The 25,420-nt window shown below is 41.6% G+C and overlaps 2 protein-coding genes across 2 annotated transcripts in view; both read left to right on the forward strand.

The window, feature by feature from the left end:
* Window positions 1-7,517: 7,517 nt before the first annotated feature.
* Window positions 7,518-17,699, forward strand: meox2a (mesenchyme homeobox 2a). Its single transcript, XM_028580334.1, has 3 exons — window positions 7,518-8,511; window positions 13,884-14,056; window positions 16,868-17,699. Exons 1-3 carry the CDS (start codon window positions 7,950-7,952, stop codon window positions 17,084-17,086), a joined length of 954 nt encoding a protein of 317 aa, XP_028436135.1. The 5' UTR covers window positions 7,518-7,949; the 3' UTR covers window positions 17,087-17,699.
* Window positions 17,700-20,806: 3,107 nt separating this feature from the next.
* Window positions 20,807-25,420, forward strand: part of agmo (alkylglycerol monooxygenase) — a 64,676-nt gene continuing 60,062 nt past the window's right edge. The window contains exon 1 of the mRNA XM_028580711.1: window positions 20,807-21,246. Coding sequence (XP_028436512.1) covers window positions 21,127-21,246 — 120 coding nt within the window. The 5' untranslated portion in view covers window positions 20,807-21,126. The remainder of the gene's footprint in view (window positions 21,247-25,420) is intronic.

Genomic DNA, 25,420 nt, shown 5'->3' on the forward strand with positions numbered 1-25,420 from the left:
GATTCTTTATTCTTCAAAATTCTTTGGTAACCTCTAACTTCAGTTACAAAAACCATTGAAATATCAAAATGATTAGCCTTTTAAGCACATGATGGGACTTCTTCAACTTCTTCCCCGCTATTTATACTACTACTACTAAATATTAAGCTTTTTTCAATTTTTATTTTACATTTAAGTCAATGGAGCAATGTCCCAAAATACTCTTCAGGCTTCTTCCTCTTTGAAATGCTACTCCTCCCACATACTTTTACCTACAGATAGCATTCAAACTTTAAACTGTTCGCAAAACCTTTTAGCTATTAGAAAATGGTTTAGCTTCATGCTATCTTGTAGTTTTTGTGTTATCACTGTTTAAGTTTAGTGTTTCATTCAGGCTTTTTCTGTGCTTATAATGGAGTGTATATTGCATGACAGAGTGGGTGATGTTAAGCTTTAACAATTCAGCTTTTCAAGTATTTTCTGCAGGAAATGCATTTTCTAGTTACAGTATGTTGATAGAAAACGTAAAGTGGGCAACATTACTTCAAAACATATTTTCTGCATATGAACATCATTTCTAGGGGACTGCTCTGCAAATTCAAACACTATCACTGACCCACGGAGGTATAACTGCATGACGACGCTAAGCAGAAATCAAACTGATGACGCTGAGTCTGTATTAAGTGTTAATGAGATTCACCAGCCCCAACACATTGACTTAACACTAGTCAGAAAGCAGACCGGTCCCCTGCACAGTAACCCAATGGAATAAATGCTCTGGGAATCATCCAGAAAACTCCCAGGGACCTAAAGAGAGAAGGAAACCGTAAAATCATAAAAGGTTGACTTCACTCTTCTGAATGATTCGCCTTATTGGAACAGCATGTTGAAGCTGGACCATCAGAGTGATGCAATATGGCCAGAGCTCCTCCAAAGCTATTGGACGGAAAAGTTAAGTGTTGTGGAGCAGGAAGTTCAGCGTGCACGGTGGGTCTGGGTGGATGGTCGGTGGGCGGGCGATCCAATCGAAGAAATAAAAATCACTAATGGTGCCGTTCACAAATTGAGAAGTCTGGAGTTGTTCCCCCCGCCTGGCACCCAGAAGGGGGCGAAGTGAAGGAGGGCGTTCACAAATTTAATCTGGAAAGGAAACGGGCTTAGCACTGTGGCTGGCTGGAGCCAGTGGCGCTTTTGGTTTTTTGGCGGTTGTACCAGGTCCAGATCTAAATGGAGGTTTTAGTGTGGCGACCCCGGGCTGTTTGAGGTGTGGTCTGACTCGGTGCGAGGCCCTGCAAAGCATCAACGCTCGTCTACTCAGGCTCCAATGTCTTCAAGCTGGAGGCGGAGGGGAACCATCACACCAGGCAGCTCCAACCGCCCCCCATTATAGATGATGATCTCACCCAGCTGTCCGTGGCCATTACAGACACAGAAAATGGCCACCTAAGAGCTGTACTGCTGGCTCAATGTATTAAATGACTCTATTAGAGTGGAAAATGAGGCTGTTAAGACACTGATTTTACAAAGATATCATGAGATGAGAGCTGTCATAGCTCTGAAATATCAACTTTTTAGAAAGAAAAACAGCTTGTTTTTGGCTTGCTGTAGATGAATATTTCTACTTTTCTCTATCCAGCCGGATAATCCTTTAATTTACACAGCAAATTACAAATATTGTACTGCAAGGTTTTTAATGATAAGTTAAAAATGGCAACTCGTACACAAATAAAAGAAGCAAAGTGCGATTAAAAAAGAATCTTATTCTCAATTTGAATGTTTGAACTGCATTTAAAAACAAGCCACACTTTAAGGAAGACAAACTTTTCTCACAATTTTAACAACTTCATTTTTTTTACTCTTATGCAAACAGCAGATAGTTGAGTCTCATGCAAATCCCAGCAGAGTAAACACACAAATGGTTTTGTCCATCTCAGGCTGCATGAAGTGAGTTTAAAAATAACAAATGCATTCAAAGCTGTCAACATTTTTCCTTTATGCTTTCATGCTGACACTCCCTGTTCCCCTCATGTAATCGGGACGCAATCAGAGACAACGTTTACTGTCTCCCTTCATCATACATCACTGACATCCCACTATCGTTCATACGGACAATTTTCCTGACAGCTGCTGTAAATCTGTGGCTGAAGCCTGAAAGGAAACAAGCAGTGATGACAGTTTCCTTGCCGCCTGCAGATGTTCATCTCAACACTGCAACACTGTCACTGTTATTAGTCGCAGGATCGAACCAAGGAAACATGTCATTTATCTCTGGAGCTGGTGTGCACGCTCACATATTCCAGAATAGTCACATTATAAAGAATCCCAATTAAATTTTCAAATGTTGAAATTCCCTTTTGCTGCTGTCCAACAGTCCAAATATTTCCTGTTTGTATATTTCCTGTGTATTTTCCTGTGAAATGTGTCTATTCCAGTCAAAAAAAGCAGATTACAGATATACTTTTGTCCTCAAACGCATTACTTGTAGGCAATGCTCTTTAGATGATATCCTCTATAATTTAATTCTAACTTTCACGCCAGCAATTGTTTTATTAGAGCAGACATTTGGGTTTTTCAAAAGGTGGAAATATTATATCTGAAGAGAATTTCCTTCACTTAATTGAAAATCAAATCTCTGCTGTTAAAGGTTTTGGTGCAGATTTCTGTTTATTTACCAGAATGACATTTGCTATTATGCCGGCCATCTAATTTAGGAAATACTGGGTTTCTAATTCTAATCTTACTGTGGCTACATTCTTTATATATCATGAGAGAGGCTCGCTGAGTGTTATACGCTCTGAAATGTTTCCATATTAGCAAAGAGAGAATTTAAATTTTAAAAAAAAGAAGGAAAAAGTCTAGCAATGATTACACACACACACACACACACACACACACACACTGGGCCTTTTTAAAAGCTCATATTATAGTCAGAGGCCCAGAGCTACATCAAAGCTTTCTGCTATAAAGCATAAAACACATCGGCGGCTGTTAAATTTAGGGAAGTGAGTGCACTGAGATTGGCAATGAAATGTCATCATACAGTTTGTCCAAGACTGAACATATTGTGCTATTATGCTGGCGTGATTTTTTTATTTTGTTACTTATCATGGTCATTAATGCCTCTACTTATCAGATGCTGTTTTTTAAAATGTAATATCTACGGTCTCTTTGGGTAACACGCACACTTTTATAACACGCTATAATGTAGTTGGAATATTAGGACATTTTAAGTGTTTATTAATACACAATATTTGTTGACTATTATAATTTCTCCCATGTCGGCATAATTGATATTTTCACAACTGTTTTACTATTGTATTAGCTGTTTATGCACCAGCCTTCACTTACTGGTGCCCACAGGAGTTATAGCTGTTTAAAGTTTTTTTTTGGTCATTTTTAGGCCTTTATTCGACAGGACAGCTGAAGACATGAAAGGGGAGAGAGAGAGAGAGAGAGGGGGAATGACATGCAGCAAAGGGCGGCAGGTCGGAGTCGAACCCCGGGCCCGCTGCGTTGAGGAGTAAACCTCTATATATGGGCGCCCGCTCTACCAACTGAGCTGTCCGAGTGCCCATGGAGTTATAGCTGTTTAACCCTCTGAGGACAAAAGACGCACCGGCGCGTCCAAACAATGTTTGACAAAACTCCTACTCAAACAAAACACTAAATTTAATTTCAGACATTTATTTACTATTTGAATCATATATAACCTAAGACTTTTGGGAAACTCATTTCAAGCACAACAACAACAATTCGTACAACACAGCATAAGTTAAGGGTTGTTTTCAAATGAGAGTTGGAGAAAAGCCAACATCAACGTTTCAGCTTTAGTGGCAAATTATCTCTTTTTTACACATGGCTCTAGAAAAAAAATGCGGGCCTCACTATATGGAAAGCTGAGTTTGTTCTGAACATTTTGATATGAAATACATGGGGATCAGTTTTATGCAAATACCTTAAAAAGGTCAATTTAACAAGATATGTGCAAATGCCCTTAGACCTCAGAGGGTTAGTAAACACTTGTATCTGCTCACATACATTCTAATGCGTTATAAACCATTTATTAAATGTTTATATTCTGCTTATTAATGCAAAATGAAGGGACTTAAAGTAAAGTGTTGCTATTTGTTTCAAGTTTTAGGAGCTTTTCAATACTCCTGCGACACGTTAAAGCCAAGGCCGCACTACTTTTTCTGTGGTATTATCTTTTTCTTAAGCTCTATCGCTGCTGTAAGAGGATTACATCTCCGCAAGAAAAAAACTAAATCCAGGAGTGCATGTTGCTTATTTTCCAAAGAAATCCAAAGCGTGCAGTAAATGACAGTGTAAACTTGATCTTCATGTGAGAAACAGACTAAAGTGGCAGTTGCGTGTTTGTTTTGGTGACAGTGGCAATGAGCTGTGTTTGCTGTAACCCTTCCTGCCTGTGTGACTGACAGCCACAGGTTGAGCAGCAGGTCTACCTTCAGTTTCTGTCTACTGCGGTGAAAAACGCGCCGGCCCGTCCTCGCCATCAGAAACACATAGACACCGGGCGGCCTCTCCTCTCCACTGACTCCTCTTTCATGAGTTACACCTACTCGCCGTCATAACCTCTCCTCTTCATTTGACATGCCATTTACATCAAACTTTTAACCCTCAACTGAAAGTTTCCATTTCAGAAATATGGGTTTCCTTCAACCACACTGCCCAAAAATAACATTAAAACTAATCAAATGGTTTGAGTATCCTGACAAAACTTGTCTGTGATAATCCATCAACATATGTTCCTCTTGTCTTAACTACTACTTTTTTTTTTAAACTCAGAATTAGGTATGATTTCATATAAATGAGGTTTGGTGACCATGAATTCCAAAAATAAGTGTGAAACTAGTGGTACAAAGTTGGAATGAAGTTGGCTTAGGAGATGTTACACAGAATTGGGTGAGAATTTATACTTTATGAACAGACAAAACAGACAGTTTGGGCATTTGGAGGACAACAACAAGTGCATGGTCGAAGGAAAGACAACACAAGGGTTAACAAAGATGTTCTTTTCAGGCCAATACTGTACACACAGAATTATGTCATTGATGATTAGTGCAGAGATATTCACAACATCTTCAAATTAGACCATTTTAATGTCCAAATAAAATATTTCCGAATGGGATTCTATTCAATCCAGACTGGGAAAAGCTTCTGAAACAGCATTTACACCGTAGAGGGACCGTGAAACTCTTCACTGAATCTGAAGTAATGACGTTTATTTTGGGATTAGCAGCTCTTAAAGGAACCACTTGTATTCAGTGGTAGGGAAGACATACAAGGATACACTAACATGACAAATAAATATCCCAAATTAAATTAATAAAATGTGTAAAGAAAATAAAATGTAATTGTTGGATGTTATGTGCAACTTAAAAAATGACTGGGTGACAACCTGTTTTTCACAATAAAAGTCCAGTTTCGGTCCCATATATGTAGTGTAAGCCACACAAACACATGCACACACGCACACACTTATTCACACAGTGGGATATTTTGCCTCATATAGCCCACGAGTGGCGAAGACTAGGATTGACTGAAAACACCCACCCCACAGGCCATCACTGCTGCGAGACCAGCGACAGAATTGGAAACACGTGTGTATTAATACCTGCTCAAGGCCCTGAGAAATATATAGCCTGGGCTAACCTGCTAATCGCCTTAATTTGTAAGGTAAACAGTAGAAGAGTTTGACACTCACTCACCTAAGGTGGCTTTCCTCTGCTGCGCTGCCTCTGCTGCCTTCGGAGGCTTTGGAGGGACTGGGGGTGGGGGCTGAGGGGGGTCGGCAAAGTTACAGCCTGCCTCCACCATGATATCTGTTAAAGTCATTTTCTCTCAAAGAGGAATTAATTTCCTTTCTCAGGCGGCCCACGCCTGTGGCACAGCCTGTCGTCCCCCCCACCCCGGATCCCCAGAGTGTGGAGTTATTGTGACTGTCCATCTGTAAAAACCTGCCTTGAGCCACGAAAACGCTGCAACGGCTACACATTTATAATTTGATGATATATTGTTTGATTTTAAACCTGAACTGTGTGCACTTTTAAATCTGTGCCATACACACTGTACAGTATTAGTCACATTGTTGTTTGGGATTTTAGAGATTTGGAGGAAGAAAATGTGCGCTTGAATGCATATTTACCTTTTAAATTTGAAAGGAAGTATGTATTTACATTACCTTAATTATGTTATCTGTATAAATAAAATAAATGAGATATTTTAATTGCAAAGACAAAACAAATGTCCTCATAATTTTTCCATTAAATTCCACAGACCGTGATCATTTCTCATATTTTATGAGAAGATCAAAAGATATATAACTGAGTTTAAGGGAAAATACATCTTTAGTTTTATTTGAGCTCATAATAATAATAATAATAATAATAATAGCAATAACAAAACTAATAATAATAATAATAATAATAATAATAGAAGCAGAAGAAAAGATGACTCTTCTTTCACTCCCGGCTGTTTAGCTTCTTTTTTTTATTCATACTTCACTTCTGGAAAATGACAGTTTTATGGCCAAAATGATTTAGTGAGACAGTGACAATGTGCGATCAGTGTTTGATGTATGTGGAGGTTAATCCATTTCCGGGGGTTCATTTCTGGTCACTCTCGAGGCTGCCTACAATATATTGTTTTCTGTCTTGTTTTCTTATTTTCAATAATGATAAAGATTAGCCAAAGGTTTTGGTTCCCTTAAAGTATTATGCGTTTTGAATCCATGTTCATTTTAAAGGGGACGCTCTTCTGAACCAAAATGAGTTGGTTACTTCAGCTTCATGACCTCGTATTAAGGGTCAAACTCGCGTCGGCGTATTTGGATTTGACGATGTGAGGTGTTTCATTTCAAAATGAGATAAAATCACATGCACAAAAAGAACCCCCCACTCCTAAAAAAAAAGATTGGTTAAATTAAATGAAAGTGTGGTTGTTGTTTTTTTAATAGTAGGTAACTTTCTCAGAAGATAAAATGTACAGACTTGAATCCTTTATGCATTGCAATGAATGTTTTTTTTTAAGTTTCTGATGGTTATTTCGTAATAAAACTTGTCCTTTAGAAGTGGCGGAGATTCAAAGACGACGAAGTAAAGCTGAGGCAGACGAAAACAATGTGCAAAGGAAACCATTAGAAGCATTCTTTCACAAGACAGTATTTAGCAATAACAGTGTTTTAAAGGGTCAGAACTGGCAAAGACAGGGTGACACGCTGAGTTAACCCCTGACACCTCGCCCACGTATCTCTCCCCACTCCCACACCACCCCTAATACCCCCCCACCCACCCACCCACCCTAGCCCCACCCATGAACCATTAGAGCTGTTTTCTTGCAGGGAAAAAAAAAAAAAAAGATGGCCACCGGAGGTCAGATCCAAGTCCAAAATAAATTGCCCCTCTTTCCTGAGGCTCAGCCATTTTAATAGTACAGATTTATTGTGCTGTGCTTTTTGGAGGGTGATCATATGTATGTGGTCAGTAGCGCGTATGCAGTCTGTGACCCAGCCTCCCTCTCACGTTACACCCTATTTATAACATCCCCTCCGCCGGCTCCCCTCGTTCTGCAGTTCCTAGGAACCACCTCCTGCTTCCAGCCTCGAGCTCCGGTCCCCTGCTCCTCCTAACATCTGAGAGGCTCTGCTGCAGCTTATCCTGGGCTAACTGTTTATCCTGTACAGCCTGGCAACTGGCCGCACGCTCCGGATTACCACAGGACACCCATTTCAAAACACACTTTTGCTTTCTGCTCTGACTAATCGAGAGTAGACTATTTGCATTTTTTTTTTAACTGGAGTTTTGGGATAGTCACAGGAAAAGAGAGAAAGCATCTTGGATATGTGCTTGTGATCTTTTTTTTTTTTTTTTTTTGGGAGTTGATTTAGTAACTTTAACCTCTTTTATTTGCCCTTCTCACCTTTCCTGGAGGGCCGTGTGTGCTTGCACGCGATGGATCACACACTGTTCGGCTGCCTGCGGAGCCCCCACGCCCCGGCGCAGGCCCTGCATCCAGCCTTCACCCAGTCCCCCCTGACTCTGCACGGACGCTCCGACCACGTCTCCTACCCTGACCTGGCCTCTTCGTCCTCCTCCTCCTCCACCTCCTCCCCCTCTCCCTGCATCATCTCCAGCTACCCGGTCGACGACGGCCTGTTTCCCGGGCAGCACCACCACCACCACCACCCTCACCGCGGCCACCTGCCCTCCCAGCAGCATCACCACCCGCCTCAGCACCATGCGTCTTGGCATATCCCACAGATGCCGTCACCTGGCGGTAGCACACGCCACAACCTATGCCACCCGCACTCCCACTCGTCATCCCATGACAGCGGGACAACAGCCCCGGACCTGGGCCACCCTGGTGGGCCAAGTGTGTGCGCCAGCACCCCAAGTCTGGGCATCGGCAGCACCCCTACAGGGGCCTCCTGTGTGCCTGCCGACTTTGGCAGACAGACTCTGTCACCTGCTGAGGCTGAGAAGAGGAATGGCAAAAGGAAAAGTGACAGTTCAGGTAAGAGGCACTGAGATCAGAGATTTTTTTACTTCAGATTTTAGAGCCACTACTCTCTAAACGGCAGAGATTTTATCCCTCAGATATTCCTTTTACACATATTATGAATAAATAAAGCTGTGTGTGACTAAAAAACGTCATGTAACATTCTGTGGACACCTTTCCAATGTCTCTTTGTTCAGTCTTTTTGTAAGATAAATATCAGCGTTTGAAGGAATTCCACGCAAGAGCTCTAGAATTACACAAACATCTGAACATGTCATTCTGAATCTTTCAACAGCTCTTAAGCGTTGAGATTTGTGCAGCTCTGATAGGAAAACAAAAAAGTGTCCGAGAAGCAGTTTGTAGGTGTCGGCTGACACGCGGGGAGGCTGTTGCAGCGGGCGAAATGAAGCGTGGAGCAAAGGCCACATCGTAACCAGTGTGGGCACATCTGACTACTGCCATGTTTTGTTTAAAAATCACATCTGGTTTGTTGCGACGCTCTTCAGAAGGCAGAAAATGAGGCACACAGTAAAGAATTAATGTCATGGATTGTAAAAGCCTACACCGGCGCCTCGCGTCACACTAAACACCCGACAGACGCAGGCTTTTCAGCCTTTTTTCTTAGTCTAACTCTGGTAGGAAAAATAAATTAGTCAGATTTCCTGAAGAAAAAAAAAAAATGATTGCAAAGGTCCATTTCAAGTATCTGTGTACTAATAAGATGTGATATTGATTTTATTGATTTATTTTATCTATAGAATAAATGCATCTTTTTTTTATTATAAATTCTTTTATTACCACAAGTATACCGTAATTATGCCATGTTTACTTGTTGCTCTGAAATACAGATTTATACAATGGATTTATATTTGCATAAATAGTCAACAGTTGTACTCTATGTTCTGTACAGCAAAGTGCACCAGGCTGTGAGCTTCAAGGCCACTTTCTTTGTTTTTAGGAAATTTGTGACTTTGTAAAATTTGTGACTCGGCACTTTGAGGCCGTTGAGGTGTTCTGATCCTAGCCTCTTAAAAGTTACTGACCACTGTGTAAAGTTTTTGAAGATAAACTGCAAAGTATGAAGCTATATTTAAGGCTTTACACTGCCCTCAAATTATATAACATGTAAATTAATGATGTAGCCTACACACATTTTTTTTTTTTGCACATTTATGAACAAATCCCTTATTTTCCTGACTGTACTCAAATAGGTAACACCTTCCTGATGACCTGCGGGACATTTCCAGTCACCACAATAATCAATCACGGCGTGACAAACTGCCGGGGTCGGGTCGTGGGAGTTCTCGCAGGGAACGTGATATTAGTGAGAGTTCTAAGTTTTCCAGGGAAAGTGTGCCCGCCGTTCTCTCTGTCCATTTGAGGATTGTGGGCCCTCAGCGACGCTCCCGTCTTCCCTTTTAAAGGCCTCTTTGTATGCACAGCGTACCACCTGCACTTGACCACTGACTGATATTCCTGCATGTGATTAGTTTTCGCTCAGGATGCTGGTGGTCGCCTCAGAGAGCGTCTATCCCCTCTGACAGGCCGGTTGTTGCTGCAGTTTACAGCCACAGTGTGCAAAATATTCAAGGACTGTCTGTAATTAATAGACAGTGTAACTGCACTGGAAACATGTATTTGTAATAATTCATGTTATGATACCAAATACTGGAAAGCGCAGTTCAAATTTACATTACTCACTGATTTAGCAGGAACTCCAGATGTCATGGTTAAATTAAAGATTCATCCAACACCGAATATGCCAAATTGGTGTAAAACAAGAGCTAATATTATCCTCATGCAAAATGTTGCAATAGTATATTTAAAGGAGAATTCCGGTCGATTTCAACATGTAGCTCTGTTGTTTGTAAATTTGGAGCGCCGTCAGTAGCGAGAAAAACGAAAACAATCGGTGCTGCCGTGTTATCCTCCTGCTACAGTTTGTACCCAGGAGACTGAAACCGGGCAAGTTTTAAACGTGGTTTTAGCCTCTTAACATGTTCAAAATGTCATTACAAGTGCCTGTCCATGTGAAGTGATTCCTTCCGAGTGAAAACGGTGAATGTGACTGCAGTAGATGTGAAAGAAATGCATGAAAGTTGTGGTTATTCAGCTCTGCTTAGTTGCGGTGTTGAGACGGCAGTAAGAGAGTGCTTAGGGACCGTCTACAAACTACAACACCGAAAAGAGATACAACAAAAATATGTATTAATTTAATGATTAAATAAGGTGTCTCCAAACTTGCCTCAATTATAACTTGTCTCCTGCTAATTGTACTACAACACTTACTTTTAAAAAATAAGCATATGCATATTTTTGAAAATATTTTTGTATCTCTTTTCGGTGTTGTAGTTTGTAGACGGTCCCAAAGCACTCGTCTTGCCGTCTCAACACCGGAACTAAACAGAGCTGAATTGGCACGACTTTCATGTATTTCTTTTCAGGCACTTTTAATAACATTTTGAACATGTTAAGAGGCTAAAAGCATGTTTTAAACTTGCCCGGTTTCAGTCTCCTGGGTGCTAACACTAGCAGGAGGATAACACGGTGTAGGCAACACCAATTATTTTCTTTTTCTCGCTACTGACAGCACTCCAAATCTACAAACAACAGAGCTACATGTTGAAATTGACCGGAATTCCCCTTTAAGCCACAAATTCAACACACCACCTCCTATTTCCTTTCCTCCTTTGTCAAATCATTTGGAAACCGAAGCCTCTGTCTCCCAATCCCATTTCCCCTGTAACAATACTTTACTGCATACTCATTACATATGTGCCGTGCATTCCCTCCACGCTAACACCAATCATGCTGATTATTGGGCCTAACTATGTTGCTGACTCAATCAGCTGTCTAAATATCACACCGCTGCCAGTTGCATGTGATAGAGCCCCGATCAGGTTTCAACCATCTGGAACAGAAAGTTGAGAGAAACCTGCATTCAGATACAGAAATAATAACAAAACCTGAGAGCTCATTTCCATGCTAGGTTTAGCTCAAATATGAGACATCTCAACTTTCTGTGTCTAATACTCGGTTGTGATTGTTTCCTCAAGGAAGGCCGCAGGGTGGGCTAATGAGATGAGCCAGCTCCTTGGTATTTTGGGTGTCTGGTTTCTGCGGAACCGGCTCATTTTTTGTGGTCAAGCCGGAGAGTTTTAGTCCTATACAGTGTCGGTTGGTGCACTTTGGTTGAGTTCACGGGTTATATTTGCATAGACTAATGCTGTCAAGGGAGCGGTCGTCCTTTTAAAAAGTTACTAGGTTTTCTGCGTGGAACAATAAAAGGTGCTTGAAGTCTTATTTTGTTGAGGCAGTGTTGTAAAAAAGGAGGAGCGAGGTGCAGAAGGCCTCTCTCTGGCAGACACTTTTTTTTCCTAAAAGCAGCTTTAGAAAAACATTGCGGATGTGTCGGTGGATTTGACTTCATTCTTGTGTGTGCCGCCGCGATATTATTTTACCAAAGGAAAATAGAAGAATCACAACTTTCACTGAGGGAAAACAACGAGCACGCAATTTTTCCACCATGAGGGGAAAAAAAAAAAAAAAAAAAAAGAAGTCCCATTTCTTTCCGTCCATTCTTACTTTCTTAAGAAGAAGACATCATTTTTGACAGGGTCCCGTTCGCACAGAGCTCAGTTCATTTGGGCAAGCCTTAAATGACGTGCCCCGTCTGGCTGCGTGTATTTTTCTCATATTATTCCTCCTTTTTTGTGGAGAGATGAAAGTTACAGCGGGGACCTAATTGCTGTGGTGTAGTGGCTGTGTCATAAAAGCCTGCCGCTCGTTTTAACTTCAGGCCTGCTGCTCTGAACCAGCTGGCTGTGTTATTCTTTTATTTCTCTCTACACAATGTCTGTGTTTACCAGAGAGAGAGAGAGAGAGAGAAAGCGGATAAATACGTCTTAAGCCCCGCTTCAATCAGCCACACTCTGTTTGGAGCACTCGGTTTGAAATTACAGGGAGGGAGGGAAAGGCAAGGTCAAGGGGGAGCCGGACACAGGCTGCGGGTCAAGCAATGATCTGTTTCATTTCATAAAATTCATGTGGGAATTCTTGCAGTTTATATACCCGTTTGTCTTTGGCTCTACGACGGAGCAAGTGCCACACAAATATAACTTTTGTAGAGCAGTTTCAGTTTACCCTATCTACTCATCAGCCTCTCAAGGGAGCCATTTTTTTCAGAAAAAAAACACACACTTAATTAGAAGGAAGATCCTCTTTCTGATAGAAAAACAGAACTGACAGGGCCCCCTCCCACCTCCCCCCCTCCCCAGGGGTGGAAATCTTAGGTGAAGAGATAGTTGTTTCTCTGACGTGGCTTCAGGCTTCGCACCATTTGTGAGCCTGGCTCTGGGCTGCAGGACTATTTACAGTTTGGCTTGACGCAGGCCTGCTGGATTAACACACACTACGGAACAGGACCACAGATGAATTAGCATGCAGTCGCTGCTGCCTTCGAGTGCAATGTGCAAGTGAGGCGCGTCCAACAGAGAAACCACAAAGGCTGCTCACAATAGGAACGTTTCGGAGGGCGAATTAACCGTGCGTGTTTACTTCGGAAAGTTTGTGGAAATAACCAAACTAAAAGTACTTTTTCTGGGGTGATGAGCAGAAGTGGAGACAACACATGCTGGGGATTTTTTATTAACTTTTTTTTCCCAATATGCATTTACCACATTTTTGTGAAGAAAATGCACAATATGTTGCAAGTACCAGCCTTGCATTTGGTGCTCACACGGTTTTTTAAATGGTAATACATCATTAGATTTCCCCCAGCATTCTATCTATGACCCTATTATCACATTTAATGTTACGTAGGCATAGCTCTTTCTTTGCCTGCAATTTTCCCATTTAAAAAATGACTGTACGAAATGTATTATTTTACTGGCGTTCCGACATCTGCAGCGAAAATGTGAATCAGAAGACACAAAGCTGAAAAAGGAAAGAAAAAATAGTGGTACTTTTGCCACCAAATGAGGAGCAGCCTGTGAGTTCTAAAGTAAAAAGAAACTAGGATATATATCATGCATCCTGCAAAGCTGCTTTGTTCCATTTGCTTGGTTGCAGCAGCAGATTCCTTCAAGACAAATTAAACCAATGCTGGCAGTATAAGGGCCAGCCTATTGTAACAGCACAGCTGCCACAAAGTCAGACACACATGTATGTAGCCGCCCGTGAGTCCTTCCAGCCACTTAAAGTGTTCATAAACAATGAGTGAACAATAAAGTGTGATTGACAGCTCCCATTGTTTCTCTTACCTCGCCTCTTTTCTTCCCCTGCTGACTTGCACCTGCCACATAACATTCGCTTTAATTTTTCTTTTTTCTTTTTCTTTGCATATAAATCTGAGTGGAAACAGAAACCTGTGTGGTGTTTGGTTTCAGAGTCCCAGGACGGGAATTACAAGTCAGACGTGAGCAGCAAACCCAGGAAGGATAGGACGGCGTTCACCAAGGAGCAGATCCGGGAGCTGGAGGCCGAGTTTGCCCACCACAACTACCTGACCAGACTAAGGCGCTACGAGATCGCCGTCAACCTCGACCTCACTGAAAGACAAGTAGGTTCCTACCCACCGCAGCTTTGTTTCCCCCTGGGTTCAGATAATATGCCCCCATTAGCACATTAATGCCATGTTGTGAAAACAGAGGCGGCCTCGGGACGACAAGGAGGCTTTTCAGCTCGCTACTGTGTTTTTGTAATTTCGGTGCGAGGCCTATTGTGCTCCAGATGTGGCTGTGTGACGGGACTATCATATTCCAGATGTTCCTGTCTATTCTTTCAAGCAGGCCACAGCAGAGGCAGGGAGAAGGGTTTGAGGAAGTGCTGTCTAGCAAGGCACTTCCTCTCTCCCACTAACCCTGCGTGCATAAATTGGTCTCTGAGCTTGGGCCGGTTGCTGTAAAATGCAGGCACATGAAAAAAATAACAGGAGACAAATGGTTGGGGGAAGGAAACGGCTTACAGCCTGTTGTTCTCTGACACCCGTTTGGAAGCTGTAAGTCACACTTAGTTGACACCTTGCCAGTGATATTTGCAGTGTGATACAGTGTGGATTGAATGTAAAGAACAGACGGGAGTGAGAAACGCGTAGAGAGCTCCAGGTGGTGCCACAGATGTAAATCACAACTTAAGATCCCAAAGATATACATGTGTGAGCCTTAAAGATCATGTTTATGTAGATCTATGTATCTTATGTCACACTAAACTATACAGATTGCATGAGTACAATATATGCAAAACTACATATCATATCTCACTGTGGACATTTTTGATTTAAAAAGAAGAAAAAAGAACAGGCTCCATACCATTTAGTACCAGGGCCCTGTTTTTCATTGTGCATGCTGGTTCTTACTGAGAGACCTAAATGGAACAGAACCATCATTTATTATTATGTTATTAGCTACACCTGCTTTTATGGCAATCACATAGAATGTCTGCCATGAGAAAGGTCAACAGGCCTTAAATGTCTCAAAATAAAATCTGTGGTATCTCAGAAACTAAAACCATTCTGCTGAAGCTGAGAACGTCAGTAATGTTGCCAGAACTTGGTTGAATTCCCACTCGGCTACCCATGCTAAAATTGTTTAGTACTTTGTAAAGGGTTTCAGATAAAAGTGTCCATCTAAGGAATTCTTCCCAGTAAATAAAAATGTCTGCAAGTGTCTTTTGAGGGCCTCTCAAAGTAATGCGAGTTGTAAACCCGCATAGTCACATTTAGGTTCTTACTCAATCTGAGAGCAACTGGAAACGTGTGACATGTAAAGTGATAAATGTGTCAAGTAATCCTCTGCTTTTGCTTCATATTACAAAAGGTGTAAAAAAAACAACAACAAAAAAACAAACATTGAAGGGCTCGTTCTAAATTCCCCCATGTCAGGCAAAAGCCCATTTAACTCCACAGAACCACCAAACACAGAGTTTGCCATCGTAATTCCACTTCAGACTTCTCCCAGACTGTTGCAATTAATCTTTTTGTGCCTCGAAGCGGCATAAAATGTGCATGAAATTTCTTCGGCTCATGCAGCATTAGTGTGACCTCAGTTTTGTCAGGGAAAATATACAGCAGGAGATACTGAGGCAAATATTGGCAATACAAACACTTGGCCACAGCACTTGATTTATGCTGCATGAGCTGTTTGGAGAAATGTGATGGATGTTTTATGTCTTTGTGGGCCTTGACACCTGGAATAGGTTCAAAGATGGCAGAGTTGGAGGTACAGGGCCAAAACTTTTTTGAATGTTTGGAGTTTACAAAAGCATAGGAAAGGAAACAATTCTTTTGACATTTTAAGATGTGTAAAAATATAGCCCAGTTTTAACCGAAATGTATCGACATCTTTTGACTAGAAATGAAATCACACCAATTCAATGCTTGTTGTATTATTTTAAGCATGTATTTCACTTCATATATATATTACACATCACATATATATTTCATATTTCATTATCAGTAGTGTGTTATGCCCATTAGTGCTCCAAGAATGCCTAAACGAGCCGTTTTGAATCAGTGGATCGGCAGTTCCTCGAACCTGTCAAATGGATATAACTGGACGCTGAGGTCAGGACTCCTTGGTGCAATGTGTTGTGATGAGTGTCACTATCGGTGTAATATCAAGCAGTGCAGGTACAGTGCTTGTGAGTGAGTCTGAATAAGTGTGTGTGTGTGTGTGTGTGTGTGTGTGTGTGTGTGTGTTTGCACTTAAGCCTTGAGGATCACATGTTTGGTTTTGACATTAGAGCCTGGCGTATATAAATGAGCCTTTGCTGGCCCCTGGCCCCCTCTCTCCGGCTCTCAGAAAAGGCCCTGAGGCTCGTGAAGAATCCGAAGTGATACTCAGCACGCCGTACGCCCCTGACGTTTAAGACAAACGTTTATGCTGTCAACTAACTTCCTGACCATGTGACCGCTTGGTCCCCTCGGAATGACACTCCCCAAAAATAAACCCACCCTGCCCTGCGTGACAGCGGCGGGCCTCCCCCCCTCCTCCTTCTCCCCCTCCTCCTCCTCTACCTCCCTTTAGGTGCATGTGTCGACACTCAGGGGGCCTCTGCTGCTACTTGACGTGTAAACCGTTTTAAGCAACAGCTTAATCATCAATCTGAGAGACGTAAATACGGTTGAGGCTGTTGAGTCAGGGAAAAACAGGTAGACGCCAAGTGGCAGATGGAACAGTACATCCACACATTATTGCTGCTGTAGAAATAGCTGCCAAACGTTTAGAGAAAGTTGCTGTTAAGCAGGAAGGCTTCCATAATTGCTTCCCTAATTGTTTAACTTTTTGTTCTCACCGTAAGAGCAATGAATTTGACATTTTCTGTCACACCCCCCCCCCCCCCCCCCCCCCCCCCACCCCCCCCCACCCCGTAGGTGAAGGTCTGGTTCCAGAACAGGAGGATGAAGTGGAAACGAGTGAAGGGCGGCCAGCAGGGGGCAGCGGCTCGAGAGAAAGAACTGGTGAATGTGAAAAAGGGGACGTTGCTGCCGTCAGAGTTCTCTGGCATCGCAGCGCTCCACCAGTCGACAGACTCCTTAGCCAATGAGGACAGTCACGACAGCGACCAGAGCTCCGAGCACGCTCACTTATGATGCACACACACACACACACATACACACCCCCACCCTCAGAGGATAGGCCCTGCTCATCCTCAGGACCGTCCTTAGAAGGACTGCTGTTTGCTGATTCGCCATCGTCATACAACGATGCTAAATAAGTGTACAAATATACAGAGGAATGACGCGTGGTAGATAACGGAGCCATCATGCAGGCAAAATGTAAATTTCAACAACTGAGCACATATAGGAGGATGTTGACATAGTTTTTAAAGCGCCATTGGTTAAAAACTAAACTTAAGCGTTAATATAAATGTTGAAATGTGATGTTTTGGCTACACAAATTCACTGAATATTGCATAACATTTTGGAAATCATACTTAGTCAAAATGTTGTTAACATTCCATGTTGTGTGCCTTGAGAGAAGCAGGCTTTGATTTACAGTCTGCACCTCAGTCAGTTTCTACTGTATAAAATGTAAAATACGATGTAATTGAGTTTTTGATCAAATCAAGTGCCAGGAAATCAAATTTGCCTAGCTAATATAAATGATCTGTAAATAATTCTCTGTATTGTCTTACCTTAACAATAATTTTATACCCACACTATTCAGCTCAGCAGCAATAAACACTGACAGTTCTTTAATCAACACTTTTCTGCCTGGAGATGACATTTTGTAAACAAATCTAAAAACCTGAAAAAAGTTGCAGATTGAATCAAATTTTAACCAGTGGTAAATTGATTTCAATATGATTCAATAACTTTTTTTTTCCCATCTAGCCTATACGCCATCCATCCGTACGTGTGTTGCGTCAAGTGAAGCTGAAATGAATTTAAACATTGCACAGAGTGAAGAAAGCTGGTGATGGGGTTGCATGCTAAATTCACCTTAGCCTCGGGGCAGGGTCGGGACTCCTGCCAAGACTCGGAGAGAGAACCCACAAAGGATCAGATTCTCTTACAAAATTCAGTTGAAAATAATTTCTTGACTTGATCTCGTCTTTCACCACGTTGTGATTGCGCATTCTAATTTTTTGAGGAGGCACTTCACATGCCGTGTGAGGTTTTTAATTTTCTTTTTCTTTCCCCTCCACAAAGCAAACCGCAAGATGAATTTGATCCTTTTTTTTTTTTTTTTTTTTTACATTGCAACTGAAATAAGTGCAACGTATTCACAGTTATTTACAGCACACTCACCTCCAAATACAGTCTTCCCACTTCACCTGCAGTGATCAACTGCTGTCTGATTCCTGATTCTTGACTGTAAAAAACAACAGAAAAGTAGGCACATTTAGTCTAAAAACCTTCAATATGTGCATTAGATGTAATGTGTGAAGAGAGAAACAGCTGTCCTGCTTTAACTATTGACCTACTACAGGCCAGTGTCTGAGGGCCTAATGTATTATAACAGTATGCAATAAAAAACTGGGCTATGTTCTCTGTCTTTATGAACTCCATATGATCATCAAAGCCATTAATGTTAGCATTTTCTCCTAAAGTAAATTGACAGTTAACAATCCACATGTGCCAAAAAATTGGTGAGCATTTCATGATGTTTGCTCTTTGGATGCTTTTATACAGACCTTAGTGGTCCCCTAAAACTGTATCTGAAGTCTCATTTACATAGACCTTAGTGGTCCCCTAATACTGTATCTGAAGTCTCTTTTATATAGGCCTTAGTGGTCCCCTAATACTGTATCTGAAGTCTCTTTTATATAGACCTTAGTGGTCCCCTAATACTGTATCTGAAGTCTCTTTTATATAGACCTTAGTGGTCCCCTAATACTGTATCTGAAGTCTCTTTTATATAGACCTTAGTGGTCCCCTAATACTGTATCTGAAGTCTCTTTTATATAGACTTTAGTGGTCCCCTAATACTGTATCTAAAGTCTCTTTCCCGAAATTCAGCGTTGGTTCAGAATTACAGCCACTAGAGCCAGTCCTACAATGAGCTTTCCTTAGTATGTGCCATTTCTGTGCCTGTAGCTACTGAGGAGGAGAGAGGGGGGGCAAGGTGGAGGGTGGGGGTGTGGCCTTGACCAACTGCCACTTTGCTCTTTGAAAGCCATGATGTCTCTCTCTCATGGGTGGGCCAAATTCTCTGGGCGGGCAAAGCAGAGAAAGGGGAGGTAACCTTGCTCCTTATGACCTCATAAGGAGAAGATTCCAGATCGGCCCATCTGAGCTTTCATTTTCTCAAAGGCAGAGCAGGATACCCAGGGCTCGGTTTACACCTATCACCATTTCTAGCCACTGGGGGACCATGGGCAGGCTGGGGGGAACACATTTTAATGTTAAAAAACCTCATAAAGTGAAATGTTCATGCCATGGGACCTTTAAGCCCTGCAGGGTGCATCAGGCTGTGCCATCATAAATTTATAATAACAGGTGACACACTTTCTACCCCTGACCTATCGTACCTTAAAACTGTCCTTCAATCGGACCCTCACACAAACAAACAAACCAGGCCTCATTGCTTTATTGTAGTATCTGCTTAGGCTAATCTACTGTACAGAGGCCTAACTGACTGTATGGGCAGATTCACCTGAATTCCTTGACCTTTACAAAAAAAGTTTTCAATATGAAGTTCTGTGTGTGAGTGCAGGCATGTCTACAGGGTCACACTATCAGGGCACCCTCTCAATAACTGGTTTGAGTTTCCCGGGACCACCTCTTTCTTTACCTGCACCATAGATGTATGATGAGCTGGATACGACTCAGCCTTGCAGACATTCATCTAGCTGAGAAAAGTGATTTAAAAGTCTACGGGCCGAGCGAGAACTCGTGGGCGGGGCCAGCGGGAGAAACACTAGAATAATACTTTGTAATATGTGTAATACATGCTTCACAAGAGTAAAATTACTGCACTACTGCGCATAGTCAGCCATGAGTCAGCCGCATACCCAGGAAGTAAACCCAGAAGCAAAAAACTTTTTTTGGCGTAAATGCAACAGGTGAGCAACTGACTGAATCGGCACCATCTTTGGGTCCGGTATCCAGTTCGTACTATACATCCATGACCTGCACCCACCATGGCACCCACACACTCTACACAGCCCTCTGAAGCGAGCTAACACTGTTTGGCTGAGACATGCTACTGCTAGCACAAGGCTTCTACTTGCCAGCCATCAAAGCAAGTGAACAGGCTTCACACGCCCACAAACATGTCTTTGACGTGGATAAGCAATCAACTAATATAGAACCAAGCTAACCAGCCTAGCTAAGTTAACTACAGCAATGCTATGCCAGCCAAGATATTGCAAATACTGGCAGCACGCAGCCTAACCAACCACAAACCAAACCAGCCTCCTCAGCTACAAAGCATAACCCTCTCAATGGCTAACAACATCAGCTAACAAATATTTTACATAACTGTTGCTGGTCAAAATCTGGCATCTCAAAATGTTTGCACAACTTTACAGTAACTTGGGACAGCCTTGTTTTAGCTCAATAACATGACCTTTAGTCATCAAAATTTCCAATAGGCTTAAAAATGAGACATCCAGTGGGGAGGGTCAGGGGGAATTCCCTGTTGAGTAGCCTGCATTTTATTCTTTTCATACTCAAGCACATCTTACATTTAAATAATTTATGAACAGCACACAAAACAGTAAGAGTGTGTGACCCTGGATAACTGGCTGCCAAGAAAACATTGGCAGTGGCACTGCACTCTGCAAAACTTGTGTGCAAAACACACAAACAGCTGTCACCACAGAGTCTCGCGAGATAAAAAAAAAAAAAAAAGCGACACGAAGTGGGACACCTACCTACCAGCCTGAGCTAACCTCGCCTGCTGTAAAACGAGGCAGGATATGTAGGTAAATGTATCACAGTAACTGTAGCCTGTAGCTTTAATCTGTCACGGACTCGGTTTACTGTATGAAGTTTCCTCCTCAGCTGGCAACGCTCTCCATTTCGCAACTGACTGACCTACTTAACTTACAACAGAGAAAAACAAAGTTTCTAAACGGCGAATAGAGAAATTCAAAGGAACGCCCCTCTCCCGTGAGAGCTAAATACTTGCACAGGTACACACCACCGACCGGGAGCGGCGGTAAACACGGTGCTGTCTGCCAATGGCTGGAGCTGTGGTGCCCGGCTCGGTGTCCGCGGGGCTCCGGGCCATGTTTCTCATGCTCACACCGAACGAATCATCCTTTCAGAAAGTGGAAGATGTTCCTCAGTATGTGCAGCAGGTGGGTACAGCCTCGGTGTCACTCACTTCCATCAATATGTTCATAATTTGTTGTGTTGTGTAAAAGTCAGACGACTTGGAAGCCTTACCACATAAGAGACATACACAAGTGCTGCATTCAAAAAGTCACATCAAATAAGTAGGCTACTCAAGTAGGCTATTAATTAGAGCTTCAAAGATTACAGAAGCAATTTGTATACATCTCTGAAATCATCGCTTCATTTTTTGATTATTATTATTTATTTTTTGACAAAATCGATAAAATTGAAAATGAAAATAGCCTAATCGTTAGTTGCAACCATAGTATCAACAGTTAGTCTACTAATTATTATATAGTGGTATGAAAATGCCCCCCACCACCCCTCCCCCCAACACACACACACACACACACACACACACACACACACACACACACACACACACACACACACACGCACACGCGCACACACACACACACACACACACACACACACACACCATAATTGGAGATACAAGGATTTTGAGCGACAAAGTGAAAAACCTTGCATCTCCAAACAGAGCTGTAATGATTATTTACAATATTGATTAATCTGCTGAATATATATATTTTGTTTTACCCCTTTTTATATGAAATGTAATAACAAAAAGTGAAAAGGGGTCTCCAATTTCTTGTTTTGTCTGACTAACTGACCAAACCAAATTCAGTTCACAATACAATGATATAAAAAAGAGAAAAGCAGCAGATCCTCCCATTGAAGCAGCTGGAACCAAAAATGTTTTACTGGAAAATGCCCAAAACGATTACAGTAATTGATTATCAAAATAATTGCATATGAATAATCTGGCAGCGGACTAATCTACAGCCTTTTTTCCAGACATCCTGAAAAATGTAAATGTTGGCGATACAATTATATTATATAACTATATTATTATATAGGTTATTATTAATTTGCTAACTTTGGTAGGTTAAGCTTTATAGTCTTATTGAGATTAAGATATCTTCAAATCTAAACAAATCACATATGGACTCTGACACAGACACACTCATTAAAACAGTAACAGATATCAATTTCATATCTTGTGGATATAATCTTGGGATTTTGACTATGTTTTAGATACCAGTCGGACTTCAGATAGACAACTAAATGCTCCTGAATGATTTTCCACTTCTACGTAATGCACAATTTAAAAACAAGTTTGGGGTTTCTTCTTCTTCTTACTGACAGTTTACAGTGTCTCAGTTGCCAATTACTTGTAGCACATGTTTGTTATGAGGTTTTATGAGGCACATCAGGGCAGGAGAACAATTACCCTCACAGCAGGAGTCCGTATAATCCACTACCAAATGTGACTAAACAAATTTGTTTTCTGCAGGGCTTGATGGTGATAAAAGTTTGCATGGGTGCGTGTGACTTAGTTTGTGATGTGTCCATTAATTATTTTGTTCTCTGATCCCAACAGATTCCCAAATTAATTAGAAGAAACAAGACACAATATTCTAATTTTAGAGTTGTTCAGAATTATGGGTTTGCTTGTTGTTGCCAGGTCTCTCAGCTATTTAGTAATTTGAACGCAAACCGTTTTTGTCAGACAGCAGTGAGAAAAGTGTATTGTCAGCCTGCATGTTGTCAGCCAACATCAGTCATCCGTGACCTTATAAATAAAAAAGGCTGTTTGGGGAAAATGCAGACATCTGGTTTGCAAATGTCATCTTCCATGCGAGGCCTTTTCAAAACGAAAAGAAAATCAAATAATTAGATGCCACAACAAACGGTCTACACAGGATGTAAGTATGCTGCAGAATAAAATAGTTAATAAAGTTTATTTGTAAAAAGATAAACACAATTTTCTTGCATGCACATTTTCAGTGCAAGCAAGATCAAAAAGCGACTATTTAGCGGAAGATATCTCACCGAAACAAAGGAAAAACAAAGATGGATGACAAATTACTTAAACTAAGTGAAGAGACATGAGCAAATAAAATGTAGACAGTGTTGAAAGCAAAGACAAGCCTTTGTGCCTTGCCTTCCTTTTTTGCACAGCATGAGAATCAACTTGCCTTGCCAATTAATTTGGTCCCGACCCTGTCAAAAAACGTGGGGCTGCGGAGGTAAAACTATCTGCTAGACAGGAGAGGAAAAAACGAAGGGAAGGTTTTAGACTGGCGTCCAGAATGATAATCTCTCTCTCAGCGGGTTTGGAGGAGGTCTGCCTGCGCTGCGATCCCATTTGTTGGCTGCCGCTCTGCAGTCTGCTGCCAGATGTTGGGAGCGTTGCGTGTGATCGCAGGTCCCTGGTGGTGCTCTCGCCTCTGCTTGTGCACACACACTCACATCACACACCTGCATGTTAAAGTGGAAGCATTCACATGTGGATATGCACACACATGGTTATACACATGTACTCTCTCTCTCACACACACACACACACACACACACACACACACACACACACACACACACACACACACACACACACACACTTCCTCCCTCCCCACCTGCAGATGTGCGGTCTCGTCACGCCCTTCATTCCTCGCTCATGGCGGGGCCATGTGTCCCAGTTACGACTGCAGTCACTTGGTCAATGAGCCTTCAAGCTAAAGCTAACCAGCAGGTCCGACACGCCGCTGAAGTCGCAGTCGTGACCTGTTTGCTAACCCCGTTCCTCACTAATTTGTTCCATGTTTGACAGACCCATTAAGAGGTTATTACATGCTTCCAGCACAGTTAGAAAGCGAGGTCTGTCACTGTCTGTTTGCTTAGTGCTTACCATTTGTTTTCTCATAACTAGTTACTAAATGTAATTCATTCATTACAAGTTTTGGAAAGTAGGATGTTGTCATTTGACACTTTTGTTTTCGCCAGAAAAAAAAAAAAAAAAGATCATGCAGCATCTTGTGTGCAAATAGCTGCTAATTAAAATGAAAAACATCCCATGCATGTTTTGATGGAGCACACATTGGTCAGCCATATTGCGCACCATATATATTTAAAGTTGGAAATACAGAAAAAAAAATCTTATTTTTGACAAAGAGGAACTTCTTAATTGAACTTTAATCACTTAAATTAAAGTAATGATCTCAAAGATTTTTTATTTATATAAATGTCTTTTAAGTCACTATCTAGCCTATTACCGAACTAGGTAACGCAATGGCCATATGGCCCACTCATGAAAGCCCTTGCATTTGCAGTATTTCAAACTGGGTGTCAACTTTAGATACCCGACATGTGTCGTCATCCAAAGTTGTCTCTGCAGTTTAATGGGCATTAACTCTGTCTGTTAATTAAACACTTCATTTCCTGCATTCTGGTGAATTTGTATGCACCTATTTCTACCTTTTTCTGAATCAATGTATGCTGCAAATATCTTCATGTAAAGGGAAACATAGATTACAATCCAAACATAAAAACTTAATGGAATATATTGAAGTAAGGCTCTGAGGCATTCTGTATTGCTTTCAACTATTTATTCTCCTTTGGATGGACTTTTCTAATTATATCTGAGACAGCACACATGTAGCCTAGGAATCATTTACTCTTCCCTCCTGTTTTGCGTCTTTTGTTGTTAATGTATTAATAAACCCCTGGACTGTAATATTTCAGATGTGTTTGAGCAATGTCCAAAACTTTGTGCACATTCAAAATACAGTATATCTGTGTTCTCTGTGATTTGCAACAGTCGTGATATTTTGAGAAAAATAAAGTTATAGGCTATTAGAAGAATAAAGTCACTATATTTCCAAAAATAATCTAAAGTCTACCTGCACCATAGTCTGCTGTGCATTACGTGATTGCTCTGCTGATACGGTAGATCTCAGACCTTCTGACAGACACAGAGCCCCGCTTCGGTGTCTGAATGAGACAAATAGTTTAGCTGGGGAAGTGGCTGTACGCTGCTATACATCGGAGGTGGAAACCCAAAACTACTGCAGAAATACACGGAGCACAAACGCAACACATCTACCGCAGCATGTCCACAGCTGAGCGCATCCATAAACCTGAAGCTGCCCAGCATTTTACAGAGAGAGTGGACATTAAACAGGACTGCTTCAGAGCTCCGTGTGTCTGAGTCTGAACCGTAAACTGGAAACATCACGTCACAGGAACTTCAAACTAAATCATTAGTATTGCGCTCCTAAACTTTGTGTTGATGGCGTCAATGTATTAGACTGATTTGGCTATAATTCCTCCGAAAAT

The sequence above is a fragment of the Perca flavescens genome, chromosome 6 (assembly GCF_004354835.1).
Source record: "Perca flavescens isolate YP-PL-M2 chromosome 6, PFLA_1.0, whole genome shotgun sequence".
Lineage (NCBI taxonomy): Eukaryota > Metazoa > Chordata > Actinopteri > Perciformes > Percidae > Perca > Perca flavescens.

Excerpts from the sequence above, each read along its gene's own strand:
- meox2a (XM_028580334.1), top strand. The coding sequence starts at position 7,950 with ATGGATCACACACTGTTCGGCTGCCTGCGGAGCCCCCACGCCCCGGCG. Across the intron at positions 8,512-13,883 it reads AAGGAAAAGTGACAGTTCAG|AGTCCCAGGACGGGAATTAC; the intron begins GTAAGAGGCACT and ends GTTTGGTTTCAG. Across the intron at positions 14,057-16,867 it reads TCGACCTCACTGAAAGACAA|GTGAAGGTCTGGTTCCAGAA; the intron begins GTAGGTTCCTAC and ends CCCACCCCGTAG.